Consider the following 23,265-nt stretch of genomic DNA (forward strand, 5'->3'; position numbering starts at 1 on the left):
TGGCAGTGTCCTACAACGGTACCTCTGAGCTTCTCAGCAGGACGCCCGTTCTCAAGATCTGCCAATCAAAAGATTTATTTTTGCCTTTCACATCAGCTCTATTTTCTTGAGACATGGCTCAGTGCCAGGCAAGAGTTTCATTAATCTTAGATAGAGACATCCTGAGATGTGTCACCTAATCAATACTCCTGCTTACTCCATTGGAAGAGTTTTGGTGTCATGCACATCACCCTGTTGACCCTACTACGCTAAGATTTACTGTTTCAAAACAAAAGAATAAAAAGCAAAAATTAAACCTAGGTTCACTCTCTCCCCCAACCTCTACAAGTGCAGAAAAAAACAGTAACAAAATCATGACTCCACGCAACAGGAATGGAGAGTCACTCTCAGCTCTGGTCTTTGGTTAAAAACAGCTCTGTGCTTGGGAGTGGGCATGACTGGAAATCAGTATAAATCCCACTAACCACTCCACACCCTGCAGGAAGCTCTTATCATCAATATCTGCTGCTCTGGTTTAACCATTGGGTCCCAAACACCACCCAGGGTACTCATGATTGCTTGTCCACCAAGCCACAGTATGTTTACAGAGTTAGTTATACAGGGCTATTTAAGGTTTCATAACTATAATTTAATCAAATTACCGGTTAAAAAAAATAACGTTTGAAGACCAAGTTTAAGAAATAAGTGTCTGGGGATACGACAGGATAAATAAATTCTTTCAACAAGCTTGCTCTCCTGGCAAACACCAGTTTAAAGTAAAGTGCATAATTTAAGTGACTAATACACTCCATTTATTTTTGCCTCTTCTGTTCACTATTTTTGCCCTGGTGTCTTGGGCCTTCTTAACTCTGCCCGTTATTATTCTGTAAATCCTTTCAGTAACTGAATTCATTTGTTTTACATCACTATGTGAATGGATCTGGTTGATTTGACTGGAAACAGAAGGCAAACAGAGCCTGCTGTCTCATGGGTGGAGTAATGTGACTTGTGTAATCAAGTGACCACCTGTGCTTATGAATTCAAACTGCAGATATGCATGCAATATTTACTTTAAATGATCCACTCCGGGCCTCATTTTAGCAATACTGTTAAACAAAAGATGAAAAACTTAAAGTGCACGAATTTTCCCACTGATCTCCGTGACCATGGGTTATGCAACTTGTTTGAGAAAGCTCACTCTCCCAGCAAATTCTTGAACATAAACGAGGCGAGAACAAAAACTAAACCGGAAAAAAAGCGCCGAGGAAACACACGTCAGGTGCTTTGTGAGGTGTTTGCTGAGCTCTACCCACTTTTTGTGAAGCCAGGTACTCCATGCCTCTTGCCAGCTGGTACGTGCAGGATACAAGGTCCTTGAATGTCATCTGCTCCTCTGGCACCCTGTTGATGTCGAAGGAGTACTCCATGCCCGGGGGGCGGCGAGCTCGCAGGTACTCCCGCAGGTTCCCTTTGGAAGCATATTCCACTATCACGTACAACGGGCCTGGGGAGGAACAGAAACGGGGGGAAACTGGGAGTCAGGTCCAAGGGGAAAAGGTTTTTTTGTGTAAAGAAGCTTTTTTCGGCGTTCTGTAATAAATTAACTGATTCAGTAAATGTCACGCGGGGAAATCAGTAAACACCACTTGAAGGGAAAAGAAGAAAAAAAAGAGGAGGTTTGGACCTGGTGAAGTGACTGGCCCAAAGCTCCACAGCAGGATGGTGGCTTAAAGTACCTAAATTACAATACAATTAGTGGCTTAAAGTACCTAAACCCTGACCCCGTGCCTGTTCCTTTCAGACCACGCCATGTACTGAAAAATGAACATTTTCAATCAAAAAACATAGTGAGATCTCAAACATGGGGAAAGTGCTCCTTAAATTATTTTTTTTTAATTTCCAGAGTCTTATGCCATTCTGCACGGCTTTACGTGGCATAATTAGCTTTCCTGGACTAAAAGTGCTCGTTTCAAATTCGTGGGATAAAAGTTCTCCTAAAGCAGGACTGACAATTCAGAACAACAGGCGTGGGTAAAGCCCCTGCAAAAGGTCATTTGTTCCCTACAGCAAAGGATTAGAGAGTTTTCATATGATACAGTACCCCTTCTCATATTAAGGCTGCAGCTATAATGAGACACAGAAGTTAAAATATTGCTGTTAAGCTAGAGAAATACCTAAAAATCCCATCACTGCATGACTGCTTCCTTAAAACCTCTCGAAAAATTATGATTAATGAGACTTTCGCAGACCCGTTGGAAAGTCTTGGTTTGCTTTCTTTTCTCTACTTACCATCCTGGGTACAGGCTCCAAGGAGATTGATGATATTTTTATGCTTCCCAATCATCTTCATCATCTCCATCTCTGACACCAGGTCAGACAGATCTTTTTCAGTGGCATCATCTGTAGAAGAAACAGGTTCAGTTCATATTTTCTAGCGTGCCAGCCTGAACTTCACTAAGGCTCAGCAGGTGGTGTAAAAGACGTGACTCAAAATGCAGAACACATCATATGTTATACAAAGTCATATGTTATGTCTTAAATAAAATAGTATCAACCTCTTTGATGGACTCACCTAGTCTTCAGTGTTTAATGTTAAAAGGCAGCAAAGCAATATCAGACATAAAAAAGCTGTCTTTAGCTATCAAACCTCCAATAACTACACCTCTCCTGCAAACTACCCTCACAATTAAATTCAAAATAAATAGGCACCAACCACCTGGAGTGAATGGGGTAGGATGTACACATGGATAGCCTCTGACATGAAATAAACTAAAAGCAGAGAGACCCACACGATGTTAATACATCTCCTGGCTCCTAAATACTCACTGCTCAAGATAAACAGGCTGTCAAGGGCGCAGATTTACACCCCAAACTGCTGAAGGCTGAGGTCAGCTATGTGCTCTTTGACCCCCCCCACAACGATGACAGAGTTCAGATGCCACAAAAGAAACTTTCTGTGGATATGAGAACAGCCATATCACCCATTCTGATCCCTAATCACCCAATTTTCTTACCTTTCAACATCTTCACTGCCACGGTCACTGCTTCTTTAGGCCTGTCTTTGTCAATCCCCACCGCTTCGGCCATGACGACCTGCCCAAAGCAACCCTCTCCCAGGGGCTTGCCCAGCGTCAGCCTAGAGGTGTAAACAGCAGATTAACACACAGCAGCTGGGCAAGGGGTGCAGCCAGTGAAAATTCCAGGGCTAAAATATAAAAAGCTTTCGACAGCTTGCAGCAGCACGAAGCGTTTATCACACGGAACCAATAAGGCCCCGGGCCCGCGTTGGTTTTTGTGGGCGCCCGAGCGTGTTTTCTAAGGGATGGGAGAGCACCTAGAAAGGCACATCGGTCACCAAACCCAGCTTTCAAGCTCTCCCTCTCCTTGTAACAAGAGGCTGTACTCGATGGCTCGCAGGGAGACACAGCATGGAGGGGCAGAGCTTTCAGAGAGCATCGGACCGCGGCTGGAATTCAGGAGCAGCCAGCGACGGGCCAGCTTTTCCTGTCACTGTAGCACGGCCACTCATCTTCGTCTTCACATGGACTGCAGGGACGTGGAAGAAAAGTTTCTTTGTGTGTGTTGCCCTGTGGTTGCTTTCAGGCAGCTGATGACTGATAATATTAATACAGGTAGAACCATGATTATTTATCAGTTAGTACTAACTTTAAGAAGTCTTTAGGTGGCTTTGAGAAAATAACACCTTTTGTCATGGACAGTTCTTGAGTTGTAACTTTTGCATAGAAGAACTGTAATTTTGAGCCTTCTGACAACTGTTCTGGACATTGTTTTATTGATGGAGCTGAGAACTATGTTAAGGGTGGTGTCAAGAGCAGAGGAATGTTTTAAATATGATTAACTCCTGTGACATAACAGCACAGTGCACACAGAAAGGAAAATCACACACACTGTCAGGCAGCTATATTTTAGCTCAAAATCCATATTGTTGCTTTTTGTTTGGGGATCCTTTGCCTAATGATCTCTTGTGCCAAAAGACACAGACAGCAAGTCAGTTGACATCCAGCTGTGGGTAATTACAGCACCCTTTTCTCTTTCTAGTGACTGATGGGGTGGCCAGACAGAAGATACCAGAAGGTGCCTCCTGCCTGCAGCTCCTGGGCTCAGCTCATAGAGGGGAGGCAGAGACTCGGAGAAACAAACTGGGTTGTAATCACAGCACCAACATAAAACCCCTTTAAAAGGAGCAGTCACTAAGTGGGCTCTGCAGAGTGCATTCTGTGGAGCATTTACCTGGTAGCAAAACCTGCTCGGCTCTGACAGACACAGAGATGTCGACCTCGACTTCATGAGGAGAAAGAGACAGAATAAAAAAACAAACTTCGAAGCCTCTGGGCAAAATCTTTTTTTGTTCCAGCCTAAGTGCTTAAGGGCCAGATTTGGTCTCCTTTACTGGAAGAGAATACCATGTAACACCCAGAACAGTGCTGTGCAGGAATCAGAGAGGGTGCTCAACGAGTGTGATGCTGCTAATGTAACCCAGTGTAGGGGCCAGATTCAGACAAACATTTTCATAAAGAAGTTCTTAAGGACTTGGCTCTCCATGGTCAAAAGCGGGATTCACAGATGTGATACATGGACTCATTCTTAAAAAGCATGGACTTCTGTCCATCACCGTGAAACACAGCGAGAGGTTGTCAAGCCATCAGCAGAAGAGTGTTAGACCAGGGCTAAGTGATCTGAAATCCTCACTTATCTGCTCAGACACAGGACAGAAGTCAGAGGTGGTTCCTCCCGAGGGCAGCCAGCACACTCCGTCAAATGTGGGCTTTGACTTGGTGAGAATTCTTCGAGCTGTTTTGGATTGGTTTCTAAGGCAAATGCGAGTTTAAAAAGGTGCAAGGGCAGCATATGCTATGCTGAGGTCATCCTGCGTTTTCTCCAGAACTAAAATTGAATTTAGGATCTTGGCAGAGAACAAACATTTGCATTGGAAACTGGTTAATTTATGTGCCATTGCCCTGCTAGGACCAAAGTAACAAACCCCTCATTGTGTGCCTCCTGCCCCCCAACCTAATAAACTGCCTCTAAATAGCCTCCTTTCATTGCAAATCTGCTCCCCCTCCATTTGTGCTGAACGCTGGGTTTAAATGTTTAGCAACTCTAAAATTTTCCGCATTTAGTGTATCCCCCCAGGGTATGGGCTGAGAGAAGCACACAGACAGGCCCCCACTGTTGACTAGAATGCTGCAGGTGGCAATTACAGCATTTTACACTAGTTTTCAGCTACATCAATAAAATAATTTCCAGAACAGTTGTCAAAAGGTTCAAAATTGCAGTTCTTCTATTCAGAAGTTACAATCCCGAACTCTCAAACAGAACTGTCAAAGACACCTAAAGACTTCTTAGAGTTAGTACTAACTCTGATAAATAATCACGATTCTACCTGTGTTAATACTCTCTCTCTTCTGCATGTCTTTTTTATATTAAGAAATATGGTTACAGTTTTAATTATATTATTCAAAAACTCATTTTGCATGTTAGTGAACAGACTTTGAAGAAAATATTATGTAGCCACGTGAATTTGAATATATCAGAATTCAGTGTGTTCTGCTTGAAACCTAATACTTTTAAACCACAGAAGTTGTGCATACATGCACACAACATGCAAAATGTTGCCCTAAATCAAAAATCATCATCTCCACTAATACAGGTTAATGCAAAATCAACACCAAACCCTAACCAGAGTCCTGACAGAAAGAAAAGGTTGTCTAATAGCAAAACCTAGACTTTCTGTATCTCCTACATGATACTGTATTACCTGTTTTTTAAATATTAACCAATTAAGTAGTCGACTAAGAAACATGGTTTCATGTTCAGAGGTATTGTTTAGGGAAAGCTTGACTGCCCTTCAACAATGCTTGTATGTGGACATTTTTCCCAGTCTAGATTATACCTAATCTGAAATAGTCACTCATTTCCTAACAGAGGAGTTACCTTTCATCAGAGTATCTGAAAACCCACAAGAAATCTGAAAATATAATCAGAAGGACAGGCAGAGAAAATTTAGTTACTATTTAACCAAACTGATTCCAGGTAATTGATTTGAATTTTGATGTTCAGAGGAGGTTCAGGTAATTGAGATTTTTCTTTAAAACTAAAGAAACCCTGGGAAACATTAGGAAAGATGCCTCCTCCTATAACGGGTTAGGTTTTTCAGACGTGTAGGTAGTGCCAAAGGAAATGGGCTACATACTTATCTCTTGGAAACTCCCACTTTGGATCTTCTGGCAACTCGTATTCCGAGACTCCTGCCAGCATGGGGGCATCAGCAGTGGAGGAGAGGCGGGTAGTTATCCTCACCAGGGGCGTGTTGGAATTCATGGAGGAGCTCGAGTCCGCAGACACCTGGTGTTGCAATGCAAGATGCAGGAAGAAAAGAAAAGAAGGCAGAGATGTAATCTCGACCCAAAATCTGAAAACCACCAGTACCTGATACCAAGCCAGCTCAGAACCATGGTATTAGGAAGTGGTTGAATCTACAGTCGTTTTTCTAGTGCACTGCTCTCTCATTTACCCTCCCTTGTAAGCACAATACTGACTCTCATTGCTGCCAAGGCTCTAAGTCTGCCCCATAGGCCAAAATCCACATAAGTTTTACATAAATTCACTCAGAATATATTAATTTGTTTATCAAATTAAGATTATTTTTTTTAATCAACTGACAGCATTTACATCACCACCCTCAGATATCTAAGTGGGCAGCTTATACTATAAGCAGAATTGACCAATAAATTCTCTTCTTCCACTCACTTCTAGTTGCCCATGTCACCGTGGCTTTTCCCACACAACCAGGTGGGGGTGGGTGTCTTCTCCCAAAGAACAAGTGATAGGAGAAGAGGAAGTGGCCTCCAGGGGAGGTTTAGATTGGGTATTAGGCACAACTTCTTCAACGGAAGGGTGGTCAAGCTTTGAAACGGGATGTGCAGTAAAGTGGTGAAGTCACCAGTCCTGGAGGGATTTAAAAGACCTGCAGATATAGGACTTGGGGTCATGGTTTAGTGGTGGACTTGGCAGGATCTTAAAGGTCTTTTCCAACCTCCATGATTCTATTATTCTATATTTTTCACGTTTTCAATATTAAAAGCATGAAGAAGCTATTACAATAATTGGGGGATACTTAAGTTTTCAATTAACCACATTCTTAATTAAAGATTCTGCAGGCAACGTGGAGAAGGGCTCCTAAAAATAATTTAATGCCCGATGTTTTGAAACTTTGGAGTGTGATTTCTCATCAGCCTCAACATTTTCCTTAGAGCAGCAAAGGCACTTAATGATAAATGTACTGAAAAAGGAGGCAGCTGTTCCACCTGTGTAATTTTGGTGTGAATGGTGTGAACCTTCTGTAATGCTCTTTCCTCAAACCTGCAAGCAGCAGCCTGTCATCTGCTGACTTCAGAGTTTCAAGTGAATACTAACACAAAAAAAAAATGCTTGTATTGCCAGTCTTCCCTTCTTTGAAGTGTGAATCCTCCTTCTCTCTTCAGGCCATGATAGTCTTGGCCAAGCCCAAATCCCGTGGCCAAGCTGGGCTGCAGGTTGTTTCACAGTGAAATCTCTGGTACCCATCCTCACACCAGGCAGCAGGAGGTTCTTCTCTTGGACCCTGCCCAAGCTGGAAGCCTGGAACACCAGAGGAACTACCACCCTCCACCTTCATCCTCATCACCTGGACTTGACTTTGACACCACATTTGCTCATGTAAAATGTCACCAGGCTACAGTTTGGTTCCATGGGCCTTATAACTAGATTAAAAAAGCAATTATAAGCAAACAGATCCTAACAGCATTAAAGTGCAAATCAGGGAGACATAGTGATATGGACACAAAATCCACTTGTCTCTATGACATATGGGAAGTCCAACTTTGTGGTTCCTTAAGTCCAATCAAGAATTAGAGTGTCTCAGCACACAGAATTACTTGAGCTCCTCAGAATGGGACTGAAAGGCTTTTGCAAGTCAAGCTTTTACACAGTGTGTTTTGGCAAGACTAAGGTTCTCAAATTTCTCATCACATTTCTCACCATCTGCTTTGTTTGTGAGCTCTTTTTGCTGTTGGACATCCTCAAACCCATCTCATTAAATGCATTTGTCTTCTTGACACAACTTTCTAAGATCAGAGATTAAGAGTGGAAGGGTTTCATTGGGAAGAAAGTGTTAAGGATAGCCATCAGAAAATTAATCTTGGTGACCAGATTTGCAGCTGACAGACCTTTCCTGGTATGAGAAGCAGCTCCTGCAGGCAAGATGTGGTGCCTATGGAAGGAGAGAGTCTAACTGCACAAACAAGGCCACCATTCAAAAAAGAGAGGTGGACTGCTTCCTCCTCATTCATCCCACCAGCATGAATGATAATATTGACTTTCAGCAAATATAAGCACCTGGCACGTTCCTCTAGGAAAATAAATCCAGTGACCACTTGGGATACAAACAGAAAAGTACTATTAAGGCAGACTATGGAGCTCTAAATAAATCATAAGTGAATACTGAACCGAGTCCTTCCAGAGAGATGCTGCCATGGCCAGTCTGCAGAGGGGAACTCACCTGCTGGATAAACCAGCATAATAACCAGGGCTGGAATCAGACTTCCTTTTTTTTTTTTTTTTGCTCATTTTCATTATTTCATTACAGTTTAAAAATGATGCTTCACAAAATGAACCAGCTCAGCACAGAGAAATGTGCAAATCTCCATGACCAATGTGGCACTTCCTCTGCCCTTACCCCTGACTTTCCTGAATTCCATTTTCCTATTACTTCTTGTTTCCATTTTTTCATCTCTCACCATAATCCTATTAACACTCTATGACCACTTCCTCCATATTTCCAAAATCTACCTCCTATTCTCCAGCCATTCTACCAAGATCTTTATTCAAGTTTTGATTATTATTTCTTTATTAACATTGCCTTTACTTCCATACCTGTCTTTGCCATTATAGCCATTGTCTTCAGGGACATCAGGAAGGTACGAAAATCAAGCTAAAAAATTTAGATTATATACCTTACACATGAGAAATGGTTCAAAATGTTCTGGGGTCTTTTATTTTTTCATGAAACACAATAATTGTATCAGACAATTATTTGGATCTCTTCCAGAGTTTCATCTTTTCATTAGCTCTACATTCCCCATCCAGCAGTCTCAGCATGGGTAAAGCCTATAAATGTAAACTTGCAATAAACTAAAACACTCCTTTTAACATTTTTGCACATTTTTACTTCACAGAAGAACTGGATGATGGGCCAGAGATGCTGTAGGTAACCAAAGTGCATTAACGTGGATAGGAATGATGAGAAATCCAGAGGAACTACTCAGTGTCTGGGAGAAGAAAAATGGACTGTACTCCCAGGGAATATTCTTCTGATTGATTAACTGGAGCAGTACAAGGAGTTACAGGAGCTCAAGGGCTATAAAAATCTGCTCCAAAAAAGATGAAGCCAACAGAGTCTGGCCTGTGGTTGGAGGAGATTTTCTATTTCAAAATGGCCTTTCACCTTTCCTGCAATAATAAAGAATTAACCTTTGATCCCATCCCTTAAGCATCTTTTTTCACTGCCTTACAGCACACCATAAAACAGGGAGGAAAATCCTACCTATTCCAAGGTCAGTAGGCACGGTCAATTTTAATCTACATTATACATTTAAGTAACAGCACATAGAAAGCCTTTTTCCAGCCTGCCACTTGCCACACTGCCCTCCAACCCCTTACCATGCAGGTTAACCTGATGTAGGTGAATTAGACACCTTCAAGGTCCACTCAGCACGTTGGTGACACCTGTTTTAAGTGATGACACCATACTAAAGACGTATTTTGAGTGCTTAATTAAAGCAAGGCAGGCAGAAGTCAGCTTGAATGGAGCAGAGCACTGAAAGACCTATTATGGTATATGTTAACCTCAACAGGAAGGCAGCCCTCCACCAGAAAATATTCTTTGTGAGCTTCCTTTCTGCTTTTAGGAGGACAAAACTAAGAACAGTACCAGCCTCAGATAGGTCTTTAGCTCCATATCTGCTCTTGGGATGGAGAAAAGCCCACTGTGTCCAAACCTCCTGCATCAATGCATGATTATATCCCCATTTTAACAACATATTTTTCCTTTGGCTGTGTTTAATCAGCTCTCAGTTAATGCTTTACAAGCATTTCTAAGCAGCAGAGCATTTAAAACAAACAAATCTTTGCTGGAATCTTTAAATGCCATGTGGCAAAATCAGCTGCAGAGCAGTGTGTAATTGTCTGTAATTGATTATGAAGGGTGTTTTCCTGCACTGATAATTCATACCATGTCCTGAAGCCTAGTTCTGGCACTCAGGTTGTGAGATTTTAGCAGCCATGCAGTGATTTCCTATAATTGTCAGTCTTTGTGAAGGCTCTGCTATAAAAGTTAATCTGAAGTCATATGCATATATGTATATCTATAATTAGTAAGTGATGCTGGTAGCTGCTGATAGAAACAGTCCACCTGAGTGACCAGATCTAGGAAAATATAAGGCTAAATGCACTACACAGAACTGAGTAACCCTAATGTTAAGTACTGATGTTTAAAACACATGCACCACCCCTGCATGAAAAGCTCTCCTTTTGAAACACCTCCACACAAAATAAAGTCCTATGAGTACTACCAGGCAAGACAATGGTTTCCATATAGAGAAAACCAAGGATAAAGAAAAAATAAAATAGGTATTAGGGTAAATAGTTGTGTATTAATCTTTGTATTTCACAGTCTATTCCTTTAAATAAATGATATTTTCACAGCTCAATACCAGGAGAAACACTACATGACTCTCTCCTTTTCCCTGATTACTTTTCTTCTTTCCAGATTCCAGCTGCCATTATTATTTTTGAATTACCTATTATCATTTTGAATTACCTATTTTGTTGGGTGAGCTCAAGTCTTACTTTAAACCAATCAGCCTTTGTTCATCACAATTATGCTCATTGTATCTTTATGAAGGATTAGACGCAACAACAACTTTGGACATAAATTAATGGGAATGTATTTTAAATACTAAGCATAAAAAGATCACTGCTCTCTATTTAAGAAACATACTTGAGGGGGTCCAAATTTGACAGATTGCCTGTGGTAGCCCTAATAAAACACTCCAGTGATGACAAACACTTGACTTTGACTGGGCAAGTCACAAGAGATGGGACTGTCTTTTTGCCTGTTTCAAGTATAATTTATTTGTTAAAAGAAAGCTCTATAAAGTAAAAGTATATCCTATTGAAGGTTACAATTTATCTTTTGGTTCACTGAACCGGTCACTTAAAGCCTGTATTGCAAATCAGCCTGTGAGGTTCAATCCCACAAATACCTCACAAGCTGGTACCTCCCTGCAGGCCATGGCCAACACCAACAGGGCACTGCAGCTCCCTGCTTGCATGGAAAGAAAAGGAGCTGCTTGCTGGATTTCCCTGTTAAAACCTGAAAACCAAGCAGCAGATCCTGGTGAGGCTGAGGATTGCAGGGGGAGGGAACTGATAATTCCTGACTTCATCACGACCCTTCCTGTGAAGGCGAAAAGAGCCACCTTTTGGCAAGGGAAAAACACGCCTGCGTGTGGGGAATGATAAAATCCTGTAGTGGCTCAGACTAAAGGGTGTAGGGGAATCCAGGCCTGCAAACCAAACCACATGTAACTCAGCAAGACTCTTCTCCTGCTCAGACAGGATGGCATCAGAGCCGTGCAAATGCCTCCTTGTGAACCAGGATTATTTTCATACCCGTATCCTTAGGGAGCCTGACCCAGCAGCAGAGAGCTTTGAAAACAATATCAAGAATTTCCCAATCCATGGCCTCATTTCTCTGGAATTCCAACAAATCCCATCACCCAGCCCTGGATCTCTGGCCCATTTTCACAGTCTACCTGCCACAAGCATCTTCCCTGCTCACTCTCACCCATCCTCCCAACTCAGCCACTTTCTCTATTCCTCCCACACACAGCACAGAGGCAAGGGAGAACCTTCTGGGATCAACAGATAAATAAAGGTTCAGTGACAAAACCCCACCAGGCTTTAAATACAACTCTCTGAAATACAAATAAACTGAAACAAAGTAAACTTGGTGGTACAACAAAGCAGAGTTGAATAATCCAGAAACACACACACGCAGCAAATAAAACAGGGATTTTTTTTCAATTCCTCATTTGTGGCAACAATTCTGAAATCCAAAACCAGCTTTAAGAGATGCAGAAACTAAACAACTACTGCAGCCTCAGGACCAAGGAGATGCTAACTAAAATTTTAGGAATCTTCAGTTCTGACAAGCAAGTCTTCAGGGACTGTTTGTCTCATCCTGCCTCTGCAACCTGACCAGTGAAATCATCAAACCAGAAACACGGATTGCTCGTAACACAGTAGTTACATTTTCCTCCATGAAGACAAAAAGGCAGAGAGCCCTTCAATGAGAAGCTCCTGTTAACAAAACAGCACTAGGAATAATTGAGAGTAGTGGAATTTTTGCTCAGGGGTTGAAACAGCATTTGCACTTTCAAATACAAACCAGTTTTTTTTTTTTAAAAATTGTTCCCACTTCTGAAAGCAAAATGCCCTTTCAGCTAAGAAAACATAGAAAACCAAAACAGATAAAACCCAATGTGACAAACATGTTTCAAGACAGTTTGGTTTTTTTCCCCTCTGTGAAAACAATAGCTTTGGAGAAGGTCCATATTGCATCATTTAATGATAAATAGCTAAAGTGAGGGCAGTGGTTGGCACTGCTGTCACATGAAGTGAAATAACACTGCCCCCTGAGGAACCATTTCCCACTGACACAACTGAGCTCACACCAAAACTGAGGTACTTTTTATGCCCTCAACTTATCTCTGAGTCATCATGATGCTTTTATATTCAGGCAGAAATCTAATAAATGTCTTCTATCTGAGCAGCTGATATGGATCTCTCTCTCTCTGGCTAAATACAAAACATTTGAAAAGCCTCCTTTGTCCAGAAAGATACACAGATTTCTAGCCAGAGATGTGTGAATTGAGCTGAGGGTTTCTCATCACTCCTTTTGATACAGAGTCAAAAGTTCCTCTCCATCCTAGTGATATTCAAGCAAATGAGTAAAATCATGAAATCCCCCCCAAAAAAAAACAAAAAAAACAAAAAAAAAAAAAAAAAAAAAAAAAAAACAAAGAACCCAAATCAAAACCCCCAAAGTGGCCAAGAAAGTCAGAAAAAAAATAAGAATTAACACTTTTGCTCATAAAAGAAACCAAATATTTTTCAGATTGGACGAAGTTCATGTCGTGCACTTTAAGATTTTGTAAAATACTGCATTCAGAGGAAGAAGGCTAAAGCATTACTACTCAGTGGTATTTTTAACCAAGGAGATTCAGGAACCATGAAACATGGGTTCAGTAAAAAGCAATACTGTTCAAAACCTCCCATTCTGTGTGCCTGTGCATCTAATTTCAAACACTTACCCACACTGAAGAAGGATTTTTAAGGTACATGACAATGACAATAGCCTGGACAGGTTGTAAAAATGATCTGCAGAAATTCTGCACCACTTATTCATGGTGCTGACAGACCCAAACATTTGGAGATGAGAGCCTTCATCTCCAAACCCCAAGACCAGAGCCTGGACCCAACCCTTCTAGATGGTCCCTATTTTGGATTATAAGGTGAACCACAGCCTCAGATACCAACATCCCCCAGTCTTGCAGGGCTGAAACCTGAGGGTGCAGAGGTCTGTTCTTGAAGTTCTACTGCAAGAAAATCAAAACCTATTAATCTCCAGCTTCTAAAAAACCAAGTCTTTCAGGAGAGGATAGCATGTGGGAATGGAGGCTGTTTTTTCCTGTGATAAAGCCAAAGTCCTGTTACTCGTTCAGCTGGTTTGTTGCCCGTGGTGTTGCCCTCTCCAGAAACGCTCGTTGCCAGCCACAAACAATCACAAAACATATTTCATGCAATGATGTTGTGCACCTTTTAAATCTGACATTTGCTTTTTGTTCCTTGCTCAAAAGCATCAACATCTTAATCAAACTGTCCAAGATCTGATATAGTATCTCCCCTATTTTTACTTTACTGTAGTCTTTTTTCTATTTTGGGGTGTTCTCTGGATGCTTAGCTATAAAATTCCCTCCCCTTGGTCTTCAAAATCCTTCCTGAAAAGTACCTTCTGTGTCTGGTACCTAGTTACCAAAATAATAATCACCTTAGAAACATTATAAATACACAATTAAACAGGATTATGTTCCAAAGTCCATTAAGTCAGCAAAATTTTTTCCATGGACTTCAACGAGCTGTGGGATCGGGCCATAAAATACTTTAAATATATTTTTTCCATCTCTAGGCTGTTAATACAGAACCTACTCCATTTTTCACATTTCTCCCTGCCCTGATTTCCTCGCCTTGAAAGACAACCACTGAGCTGAGGATGCACTTCCTTCCCACGCCGGATTAAATCCCACCCCCGCCGCAATTTGGTACGTAACACTTGTTGCATTCCCCTTCCCAAAGCTTCCAGGAGGAGGAGGATGTGCTGGCTGAGTTGTTTGGTAAAAAGTTTTTCAAACTCTTTATCTACTTTCTGTTACCTGTCTGCGCAGAGGGATTCGCTTGGTCAGCTTGTGGACAGCGGGCTGGCTGCTGAAATCCGGCTTCTTGGTGGTGTTCCTCATGCGGCACACGACGACTGTCAGCACCATGCAGGCAATTAAGAAGACCCCTATGCAGTAAATTGCTATTTCCAGGTAGTCTGGAGACGTTGGGTATTCCTTTTCCTTCTCGGGAGCTGCATTGGAAGTTTTTAGGAGGGAACAATCATGCCACAGAGTTAGCACACGGCACAGGCATCGTCGCACGTGGAACGAGTTGAAATGGTAAGACACAATCAGTTCCTGCAGTGACCGTGTGACATTCAGGATACTGCTAAATGTTTAGGCCATCTTGCAATCTGAGAGTAATCTCTCTTCCTAGATCACTGCTTTGACTTCTCAGTTTGCCACTGAGTGTGAAATTGTGTGTCTATGTATACACATATAGACATATACATCTGTCTGCCTACACATATACATTGAAATATTGCACAATCAAGTATAATTTTAGGGGGGGGAAAAAACTGTTCAAACTGGGTTCAGCTTCATTTTGTTACTGGAGTCAAACTTCTAAAGCACTATAATTCTTTTGAACCACACAAAAACATAACTAAAGTTAAAACATTGAATTAGCTAGACTAAAAGAAAAGTGTCTAAATTCGCAAATAGACGTTTCTGCTTGAGTCTGCATTGCTTGTTTAACCAAAATTTTCAGTAGCATCTCAAAATACAGAGGGAAGAGAGGATGACTCAGTCCCTCATCATGTCCATACACTCAGGGGTTTCAAAAGGGTTTCAGGACCTGGCTGTCCAGCTGCTTAACCTGTTGCACTTCTTGTTGGATGCCCAGCTTGCTTGAGCTCCTTTGAGGAGCCCAGTGCTGGACTAAAAAATCATAATTCAAGTGAAAAATGAACAGCAATATGTTAATTAATCAGTCCTCTTTTGTGAGGACTGTGTATTTCAAGCAACCTCATCGGTGGTTACTGGTCTATGAGATTAGATTTTAGTGGGAGTGGTTTTACCATAGCTGTTACTCTGATTGAAACCATTCTGAAATTATCTCCAAGACAGTTATATGTGCAAACACTGTCCCTAAACCCTTATCTGGGATTCAACCCCCGGATAAACAGCATTCCACAGCAATCAGCGGTCACTCCACAAGCAATGCACGTTCAAGCAGAAATTTTCTTGTGCCTTTCTAGGCTTATAAAAATACTTTGGTCAAGAAAATTGGTTAAAAAAAAAATGCTGTTCAAGCACTTGCAAAATGCAAACACTGCTAGCAGAAGCAAGCTCTACACAAACACTGCTCTGCCTGCTTGGTAACAGACCACACAGGCTCGGTGTTCACTTAACAGTGGGATGGAATCAAGCTGCATTGTTGAATGTAATTTAATAAAGGGTAAGAAATTATCTGCAGAAAGTGGGACTGTTTAACTCCCATACGATGAACCTCAGCAATACGCACATGCAGGTTTCGTACCTCTTACTTAGGATTAATTAATAAATTAATAAACAATTAATAAATGTTAAGCACAAGATGACCCAGCAAACCTCAGGTGGTTCATGTTTTTTTCAAAGGAACTCCTGAAGCAGCTGCCAACAGTTATAAACGAGAAAATTTGACTAGTGTCAAAACCAGCTACAGTTACATCTTCTAACAGCTAATAACAATTTTCAGGCAACAAAGCACATTGATGTTTGTTTCTTTTAAGGACAGAAACATCATCAACACCAGAACAGCAAGACATGCTTTGCAGCAAAAGCAAATGACTACTTGTTTTCTTAGAGCATGCAATGTTTAAAGATGCACGGAGCCGATTCCCAAGATATGGAAGGCACTGCTTCTGTACGTGATCCGTTGGCATTGAAATTAGAATTTCCAGATGTGCATGACAGGTAAAGTACTCAATTTAAGTACACTGAATAGCTCAGGTATTTTAACGAACCAGTGGCCAAATTGTTCCAGACTTCATAACAAACTGAATTTCATCCTCTTGAAAAAGTTTACAATGATTTACGTGCTGATTTTCAGTTGTCTCACTGAAGTGCTAAGGAAATGCAGTTCCTTAGCATTTCTGATGAACATTTAACAGATTTTAAGAGTAAAAATATTTTAATGAGTGCAGTAGCCACACACTCCCCCCCCCTTTGTTTTTGTCATTAGGTTTTTGGAGTTCCAAATACACGACAAAACAATTAATTGGCTTGAGACAACCATGTTTAAAAAACCAAAATCATTGTAAAAGTGCCTTTTTTTTTTTTTGAGACAGAAGCTGTGCTAATTCTGCAGCAATCAACAAGGGGAGGAAAAAAAAAAAAAAAAGAGGAAAAATCACAGAAAGAGAGCAGTGTATACCTGGCAGAACTGTCAACCATGCAGTGTGAAAGGATATCCCAATAGAATTACCCGCCAAGCATGTATACTCCCCAGCATCCTCAAAAGTTACATTCCGTATATAGAGAACCTCAATCTCTTTGTCCGTGGTGTTAACACCGGCAGCCTAAAAAAAAAACAAGAGGGAAGCAAGAGAAAAAAAAGCTAGACACTGAGAGAATTGTTGTGGATAGGGAGATGTGGAGCCACGGGGCTTTGCACTTTGTAAAGGCAGAGGGGGAGAGGTGCAAAGCTCCTTCCCCATCCACAGTCCCTCATCCAAAAGGCATTTACCAACAGGTCCCAGCTCACCTCAGAAAGTAATCAACACCCTTCACCAGACCTAAACTCACCACCTAGACATGCATGCAATCAAATGACATGGAAAAATTAACCCACAAAGCTTTTTTTTTTTTTTCTTCTTCTTTTTCAATAAAAGAAAGTTGAAAGAAAAACAAGGAGAAAACAAAGTAGGACAGAACGTGGGATCCTTCACATGTAGATACCTGTTTGAGAGGAAAGAATTTACTATAAAAACATACTCTAAAAGGACTAAAAAAAAGGTGTGAATTCTGCTCCAAAAGACACAACTTAGTGTCTGTTTTAAGCACTGTATGATCCTTGCATCAACCAATGCACTACATTTTTGTGTAGCAACTACTACTGTGCGTTGTGCAGTGTTGCCAGATGTCATTTTAATCTCAAGTCTGGTAATATTTGGTAATATTTGCTCAGAAGCACAGTGGAAGGTATCTCGTGTTCAAAAACAATCAGTTGTGGCTCTCACAGGTGAGAGGAAAAACAGACTCAAAAGGCTCGAGAACCATGAGATGGAAATGAAATACGTTTTTCTACGTACTAAAGCTTTAAAAAAAAAAAATGCATGTTTTCGGGTTTTTTCTAGTCATCTTTCAAATTTGCTAAATCTCTGTCTTGACAAGTCATCGTGCAGCAAACCAAGGATCAGTGATTATCCAAACTCATACAAGTGGTGTAAATCTTAGACCTGGAACTTCCCAGCTGTCCCAGATGGGCACACCAGGGCACCAGCACCAAGGCCTCTGTGATGGAGATTCAGAGAAATTAATCTTTGCTGCTTTTTGTCTCTTGTTCCATTCAAAAATCCTACTTTGAAATAAATGATGAAGGAATAAATACCCTTTTACCAGACCATTTTGACGTAAATTTAGTTGTGAGCTGTAGTCACACGGTTGCCAGTCTTTATTATTACTGCTGAGTAACCACCAGTTAGTAAGAGGTGAGTAACAACTGGAAACCCCTCCCAGCCCTGCAGAGTCACAGGTGAGGTGGGAAACTGTGACTAAACTGACCTGACTTGTGCTTTAGTGGGTACTTATATGAACATTTTAAATAAATAAATAAAATAAATAAATAAATATATGTACACCTATGTGTGTATATGTATAAATAAATGTACACTAATTAGGTTATAATTACATTATTCAATGTGAACCCTACGTATGAACTGCAAGGTATGCAGAATTAACACCAAAACTGGACATAAACACACAAACACAAAGACACCAAAGAGAGAATAAAGATCAGCATCAGAAACCAGTGCTTATGGTACACACAGAATATTGTGGGAATTTTTCCATGGCTGCTGGTGTAACACCAGTTGCATCACCGAAGGAGGATTACACATATACCACAAGGCCAGAGAGTATCCTACAAGCTGCCTGCAGTCTCCCAAAGCACCATTTTTTCCAGCTTCTACATCCAGCTTGCTTTAAAAAACATTGTTACCTTGTACACTTGGCAGAACAGAGAGCCAGGCAGACTGGTTGGCCTCCCCTATATAATTGGAGACCTTACAAATATATTCTCCAGCGTCCGCCTCTGTCACATTGTACAGTGTCAGCACTTCAGCATTGGAACTATTTATCCCCGAGTGCTAGAATAGACCAATAACACAGGAGAACAATGTCACTGCTGCCCAAAACCGACACCAACCTGTCTATGGTCCCACCACCAACACGTCACAAGAACAAGGCTTCCACTTCAGACAGGGATCAGCGTCAAAACATTGGAAGTTTGGGGTTTATCGAGGTTTTTTTTGTTTGAGCCTTTTTCATCCAAAGCATCACGTGAAAAGTTAGAAAACAGCAGCGTGGGGGGAAAAAAAGCACCTGGGCAGGTACACTGGCTGTGTGGAGCAAGAAGGTGCAGAACTGGCTGTCCTATCTGCCAGCACGATGAGCTTTGGCAATGCCAGCTCGGAAAACTTTAGGGTTTCCTTGGTCAGGCTTGCTCAAAATGCCTGCTGGCAGGAATGACACTACTGATACACCAGTAAAAAAACAGACATCTCTGCAAGCTCAGCATCCAGACGACCCAACCCTGCCAACAAGCTTTTGGCAGCAGGTGCCACATTACTTTGAAATAAAGGGGTTGAAGAAATACGAAAGAAATGGAGCAGATTGTCCCGGGTATGTTTTGGATGCTTTCTACCCACACAGAAATATCAATGATGTTCTTTAATAGGGTTTTTAACCTTTTTTCTGAATAACTCACGCCTGAAACATTCCGAGATGAAGGAAGTTTTACGGAAGTAAAAAAGAACAAAATAAGCTGCACAATTAGCATTTAGCCAACCAAATGATATTGTTTCATATGTAACACAAACACTTTCATTTTCAAAAAAAGTTCAGAACTCAAAATTCCTTTAAAGGAGGGCACCTGCAAAGCCTCACCTTTAAAACCTGAAGGTAGGGCAGTCCATCCGGCCCGTATTTACTGCCATTCCTCTCCACATGTTTTATCCACTGAATATGGGGTTGAGCATCGCTGTAGACTTTGCAGACAAACTCCACGTCCCCTCCGACGACGGCGGAGGCGTTTGCTGGGAGCCCGGCCTGGAGGATGGGCCGGTGCGGGGAACGTTCTGCTCGGGCAGGGAGGGGGAGCAAGAAACAGAGAGAGAGAGAGAAATAAAGATGCATAAATAAGTGGAGCTGCCAAGAAAACTGTAAGTGAACTCGAGCCAAAAAGCCCTGTAAGCCTGTTGGCTGACTCCTCCGAAATAACACTGCAGCCAAAACGTATAACAAGAACTGCAGTTCAAAGGAGATGATGACTCGAGCGCTACACTTGTAATTTAAAGAACAGCCATCTGGGGGGAGGGGAGAACCCATGCTTAAAAACTTTACACATTTTCCATAGTTTCAACTCAGCAATAATTAAGTAAAAGATCTCCCTTTTTTTTTTTAATGCTGTTGTAGTAATTACCTCTGAGTTCTAAAACTTTCTGATTCGACTAAATCTTCGCAAACTAAGAAGAAATATTATAGATTAATTTTAGAAATTGATTGTTGTGCTAAAACAAACCAAAGGGAATTTCCCAGAACTAGCAGCAGAAGCCTGAAACTCCTTGTGCAGGATGCACTTACCAGGCAGCTCAACCTTCTAAAATACTCTGACCAGTTCCATCACCATCACTGCTCTCTGCTTTACCCAGACACAACAGCAGAAACACTAGTTCTTATTCTGAGCAAGACACAGGGAAATACAGAACTCTCCAGAAAACTGCAGTGTATTTCATGTGAGCCAATACAGCTTTTAATCTATGCACTTGTAGAAGCATTTATCAAATATTTTTGGTCAAGTTCACATTACTGGATATACTGATTGCTCCCTGGACCACCTGGGTGCCCAGAGAGGACTGCAGCCAGCATTCCCAGCCCAATTTTGTGGATGTGATATACACAGCCTTTGGGGAAAGCACTGATGGGACCTTGTCCTCAGCTCTGGCTTGGAGGCAACTTCCCATCACCCTCACTAAGCCTGGTCTAACACTCACATCTTCTGGGCAGTGGGCAGCACATGAGCCAGCTCCCCAGCCTCCAGGGCCACCAACAGCCCTTCTCTGCTGGACAAGGCAAGTGGGGCAAAGCATAAAAACTTTCTCTTAAGTGATGCCTGAAAGAAAGGTCCTCAAAGTGACAGCTCTGCTTAAGCAAACTGCTCTCTTACCCAGCGAGCAGGAGGGACAATGCCACCCTGCCCAGAAAGCCTTCAGACAGGTGAGGTTCCATCAGCCTCGCTGGGAACTCACCACCTTCTTCAGGTAAACTTAATTCTGTCCATTTCTTTTTATAAAAATGCAAAGTTAATACTGACCTACACATACTTTCAGTCTCTTACGAGGAGCAGCTGAGGGAGCTGGGGTTGTTTAGCCTGGAGAAAAAGAGGCTCAGGGGGCCTTATCACTCTCTGCAATTCCCTGAAAAGAGGGTGTAGCCAGGTGGGGGTCAGTCTCTTCTCCCAGGTAACAAGTGACAGAACAAAAAGATATGGTCTCAGGTTGTGCCAGGGAAAGTTTAGATGGGACATTAGGGAAGATTTCCTCACCAAAAGGGTTGTCAAGCGTTGCAACAGGCTGCCCAGAGAGGGCATTTAGAAGTGGTGTAGATGTGACACCTGGGGACTGGGTTAATGGCTGTACTCCATGACCCTGGAGGGCTTTTCCAATCTAAAAGATTCTACAAATTAGAAGTGGCCAGCCTCAGCTCTCCGTTCTCCCCTGCTCCAGGAATCCTTTCAAAGATAAGTAAAAAATAGCAGACCTAAATGTTTATTTTTGGAGGCTATATACTGTGAGAGCTCTGACGTTACGAGCCAAATCAGCTGAATTTCAAATCAAGCGTTCCTTCTTAAACATACCAGTTTCCAATAAATTGTTTCACAAGCAAACATTGTGAGCATAATAGCAAATAATGATGCCCACTGAACAATGGGATCTTTTATACAGTCCAATATATTTGGCATGCAGCAAACATCTACTGGGAATTTATTCACTGAGGCTATGCTGGCAGCACACACCACAAAGCAGCAGTCTTACTTTACTTGTGGCAAAAGTGCATTTGTGTTGCAAGTTACTAAATTATTCCATGGCTATGTGTGTCATTTGCAAAGATCTAGGAAGAGTTTCACGTTTTTTAATTTGTAAATTACAGTAGAACATATAAATTAGTATTTTACAGTTCTGGAGAGAACTTTTAGTTTCTCACCTTATGCTAAATAAGCTCTAATTCCATCTCCCTCATTCCTTCATTTGGGTACAAAAACAGCAAGCAAAAATCTCTCTCTAATAGAAACCTTACACCATCTTCCAAAACTTATTACAGCTGCCTTCGGTATAAAATGAAACCTTAGAGAATGTTATTTAAAATGTTTTTTAGAAGTCAGTAGGCCTCATGTTTCATTTCTCCACATCAGGGTTTGATTTCCTTTGTGACCTTATTCTCTGCCCTTAAACAAACCAGAGAATGAGGCCTGAAACATCTTGGAAAAGTTCCTACTATGCCAGCATCAACACACGAAATGTGTTTAGTTTATCCTGATAGCCATCAATGATTTAATCCTTTATTGATGACTGTCAAACATTTCCTCTACCAAAAAAGAGGAGGCAAAGCCGAGAAGTAAAAGCAGAGTTCTTACATTCTTAGTCTCAAATTCCTTTTGAAAAAATTGAAGTGTGTGCATATGTATAGGTGTATATGTATGGACGCTTGTAGAATTTCTTCTCTAAGGGTAAATGTGTTAAAAATAAACTTTGTTTGCCCTCCAACACATGGAGCAATGATTAATGTTCATCAGCTCTCCCACTTCGGCAAAGGGGAATATTCCTGTGCCCACACAGGAGAACACACTCATCACCATGTAAATACAGCAGGGCTTCAGGACAAACCTGGAGTCCAAGGACCACAGGAAATACACTTGGTATTGTGGAAAATAACTAAATATGAAGAAACTTCCACTAATGACCAATGACCAGGTTTAATTCTGTACAGTATCAAAGCTTGGAAATAGTAATTTCAGGATGTTGTTCTGTCTTGCCTACTTCTCTGCAAACCCACACAAATCTAAGGACTCTGCTAAGCACAGGTACTGTCAAAGCCATACTCATAAATCTCACATCACTATTTAGCATTTAAAATACAAGCTGTACATTTGTAAGCAGATCTCATCACTCAAACAGCTAGTTACACTAATATTAGATGGAAACAGCATGTTCTTTTTTACTGAAGACTAGCAAAGGAAGTTGAAGTTCTCTTTAAAAAAATCTTAAAGGTTGGTGAAACTAATTTTATCATTACCTAATAATTACAACCAGGATCATCACTAAAATACAGTAACCATATACATCTCTAGTTATTTAACTCAAACAATATTTTTATACAAAACAAGTTGGCAACCAATGTCATAGCTCTGTAGCCTTAGTGATTTCAATATTCCCCTTGTTCATTAATATTGAAGAACCACTTCAAGAAATAAATCCTTGCTTCCTGAACACTGAAATTTCAGTGTTCTAGTCTCACATTACAAAAC

The 23,265-nt window shown here is 41.2% G+C and overlaps 1 protein-coding gene across 8 annotated transcripts in view; it reads right to left on the reverse strand.

Annotated features, from left to right (window-relative positions):
* The window catches only part of FGFR2 (fibroblast growth factor receptor 2), an 83,748-nt gene that overhangs the window by 11,915 nt on the left and 48,568 nt on the right, over positions 1 to 23,265 (reverse strand). For 5 of the 8 annotated variants that reach the window (XM_017809256.1, XM_017809258.1, XM_017809254.1 and 2 more), the window contains 7 exons: positions 19,629 to 19,819; positions 16,897 to 17,041; positions 14,529 to 14,731; positions 6,194 to 6,345; positions 2,994 to 3,115; positions 2,269 to 2,379; positions 1,293 to 1,483 (listed from right to left, as the gene is read on the reverse strand). In XM_017809256.1, coding sequence (XP_017664745.1) covers positions 1,293 to 1,483; positions 2,269 to 2,379; positions 2,994 to 3,115; positions 6,194 to 6,345; positions 14,529 to 14,731; positions 16,897 to 17,041; positions 19,629 to 19,819 — 1,115 coding nt within the window. Of the gene's footprint in view, positions 1 to 1,292; positions 1,484 to 2,268; positions 2,380 to 2,993; positions 3,116 to 6,193; positions 6,346 to 14,528; positions 14,732 to 16,896; positions 17,042 to 18,681; positions 18,830 to 19,628; positions 19,820 to 23,265 lie in introns of all 8 variants that reach the window. The other 3 variants (XM_017809261.1, XM_017809255.1, XM_017809262.1) reach the window with 2 other exon arrangements.

Source organism: Lepidothrix coronata, unplaced genomic scaffold (assembly GCF_001604755.1).
Source record: "Lepidothrix coronata isolate B3197 unplaced genomic scaffold, Lepidothrix_coronata-1.0 Scaffold25, whole genome shotgun sequence".
Lineage (NCBI taxonomy): Eukaryota > Metazoa > Chordata > Aves > Passeriformes > Pipridae > Lepidothrix > Lepidothrix coronata.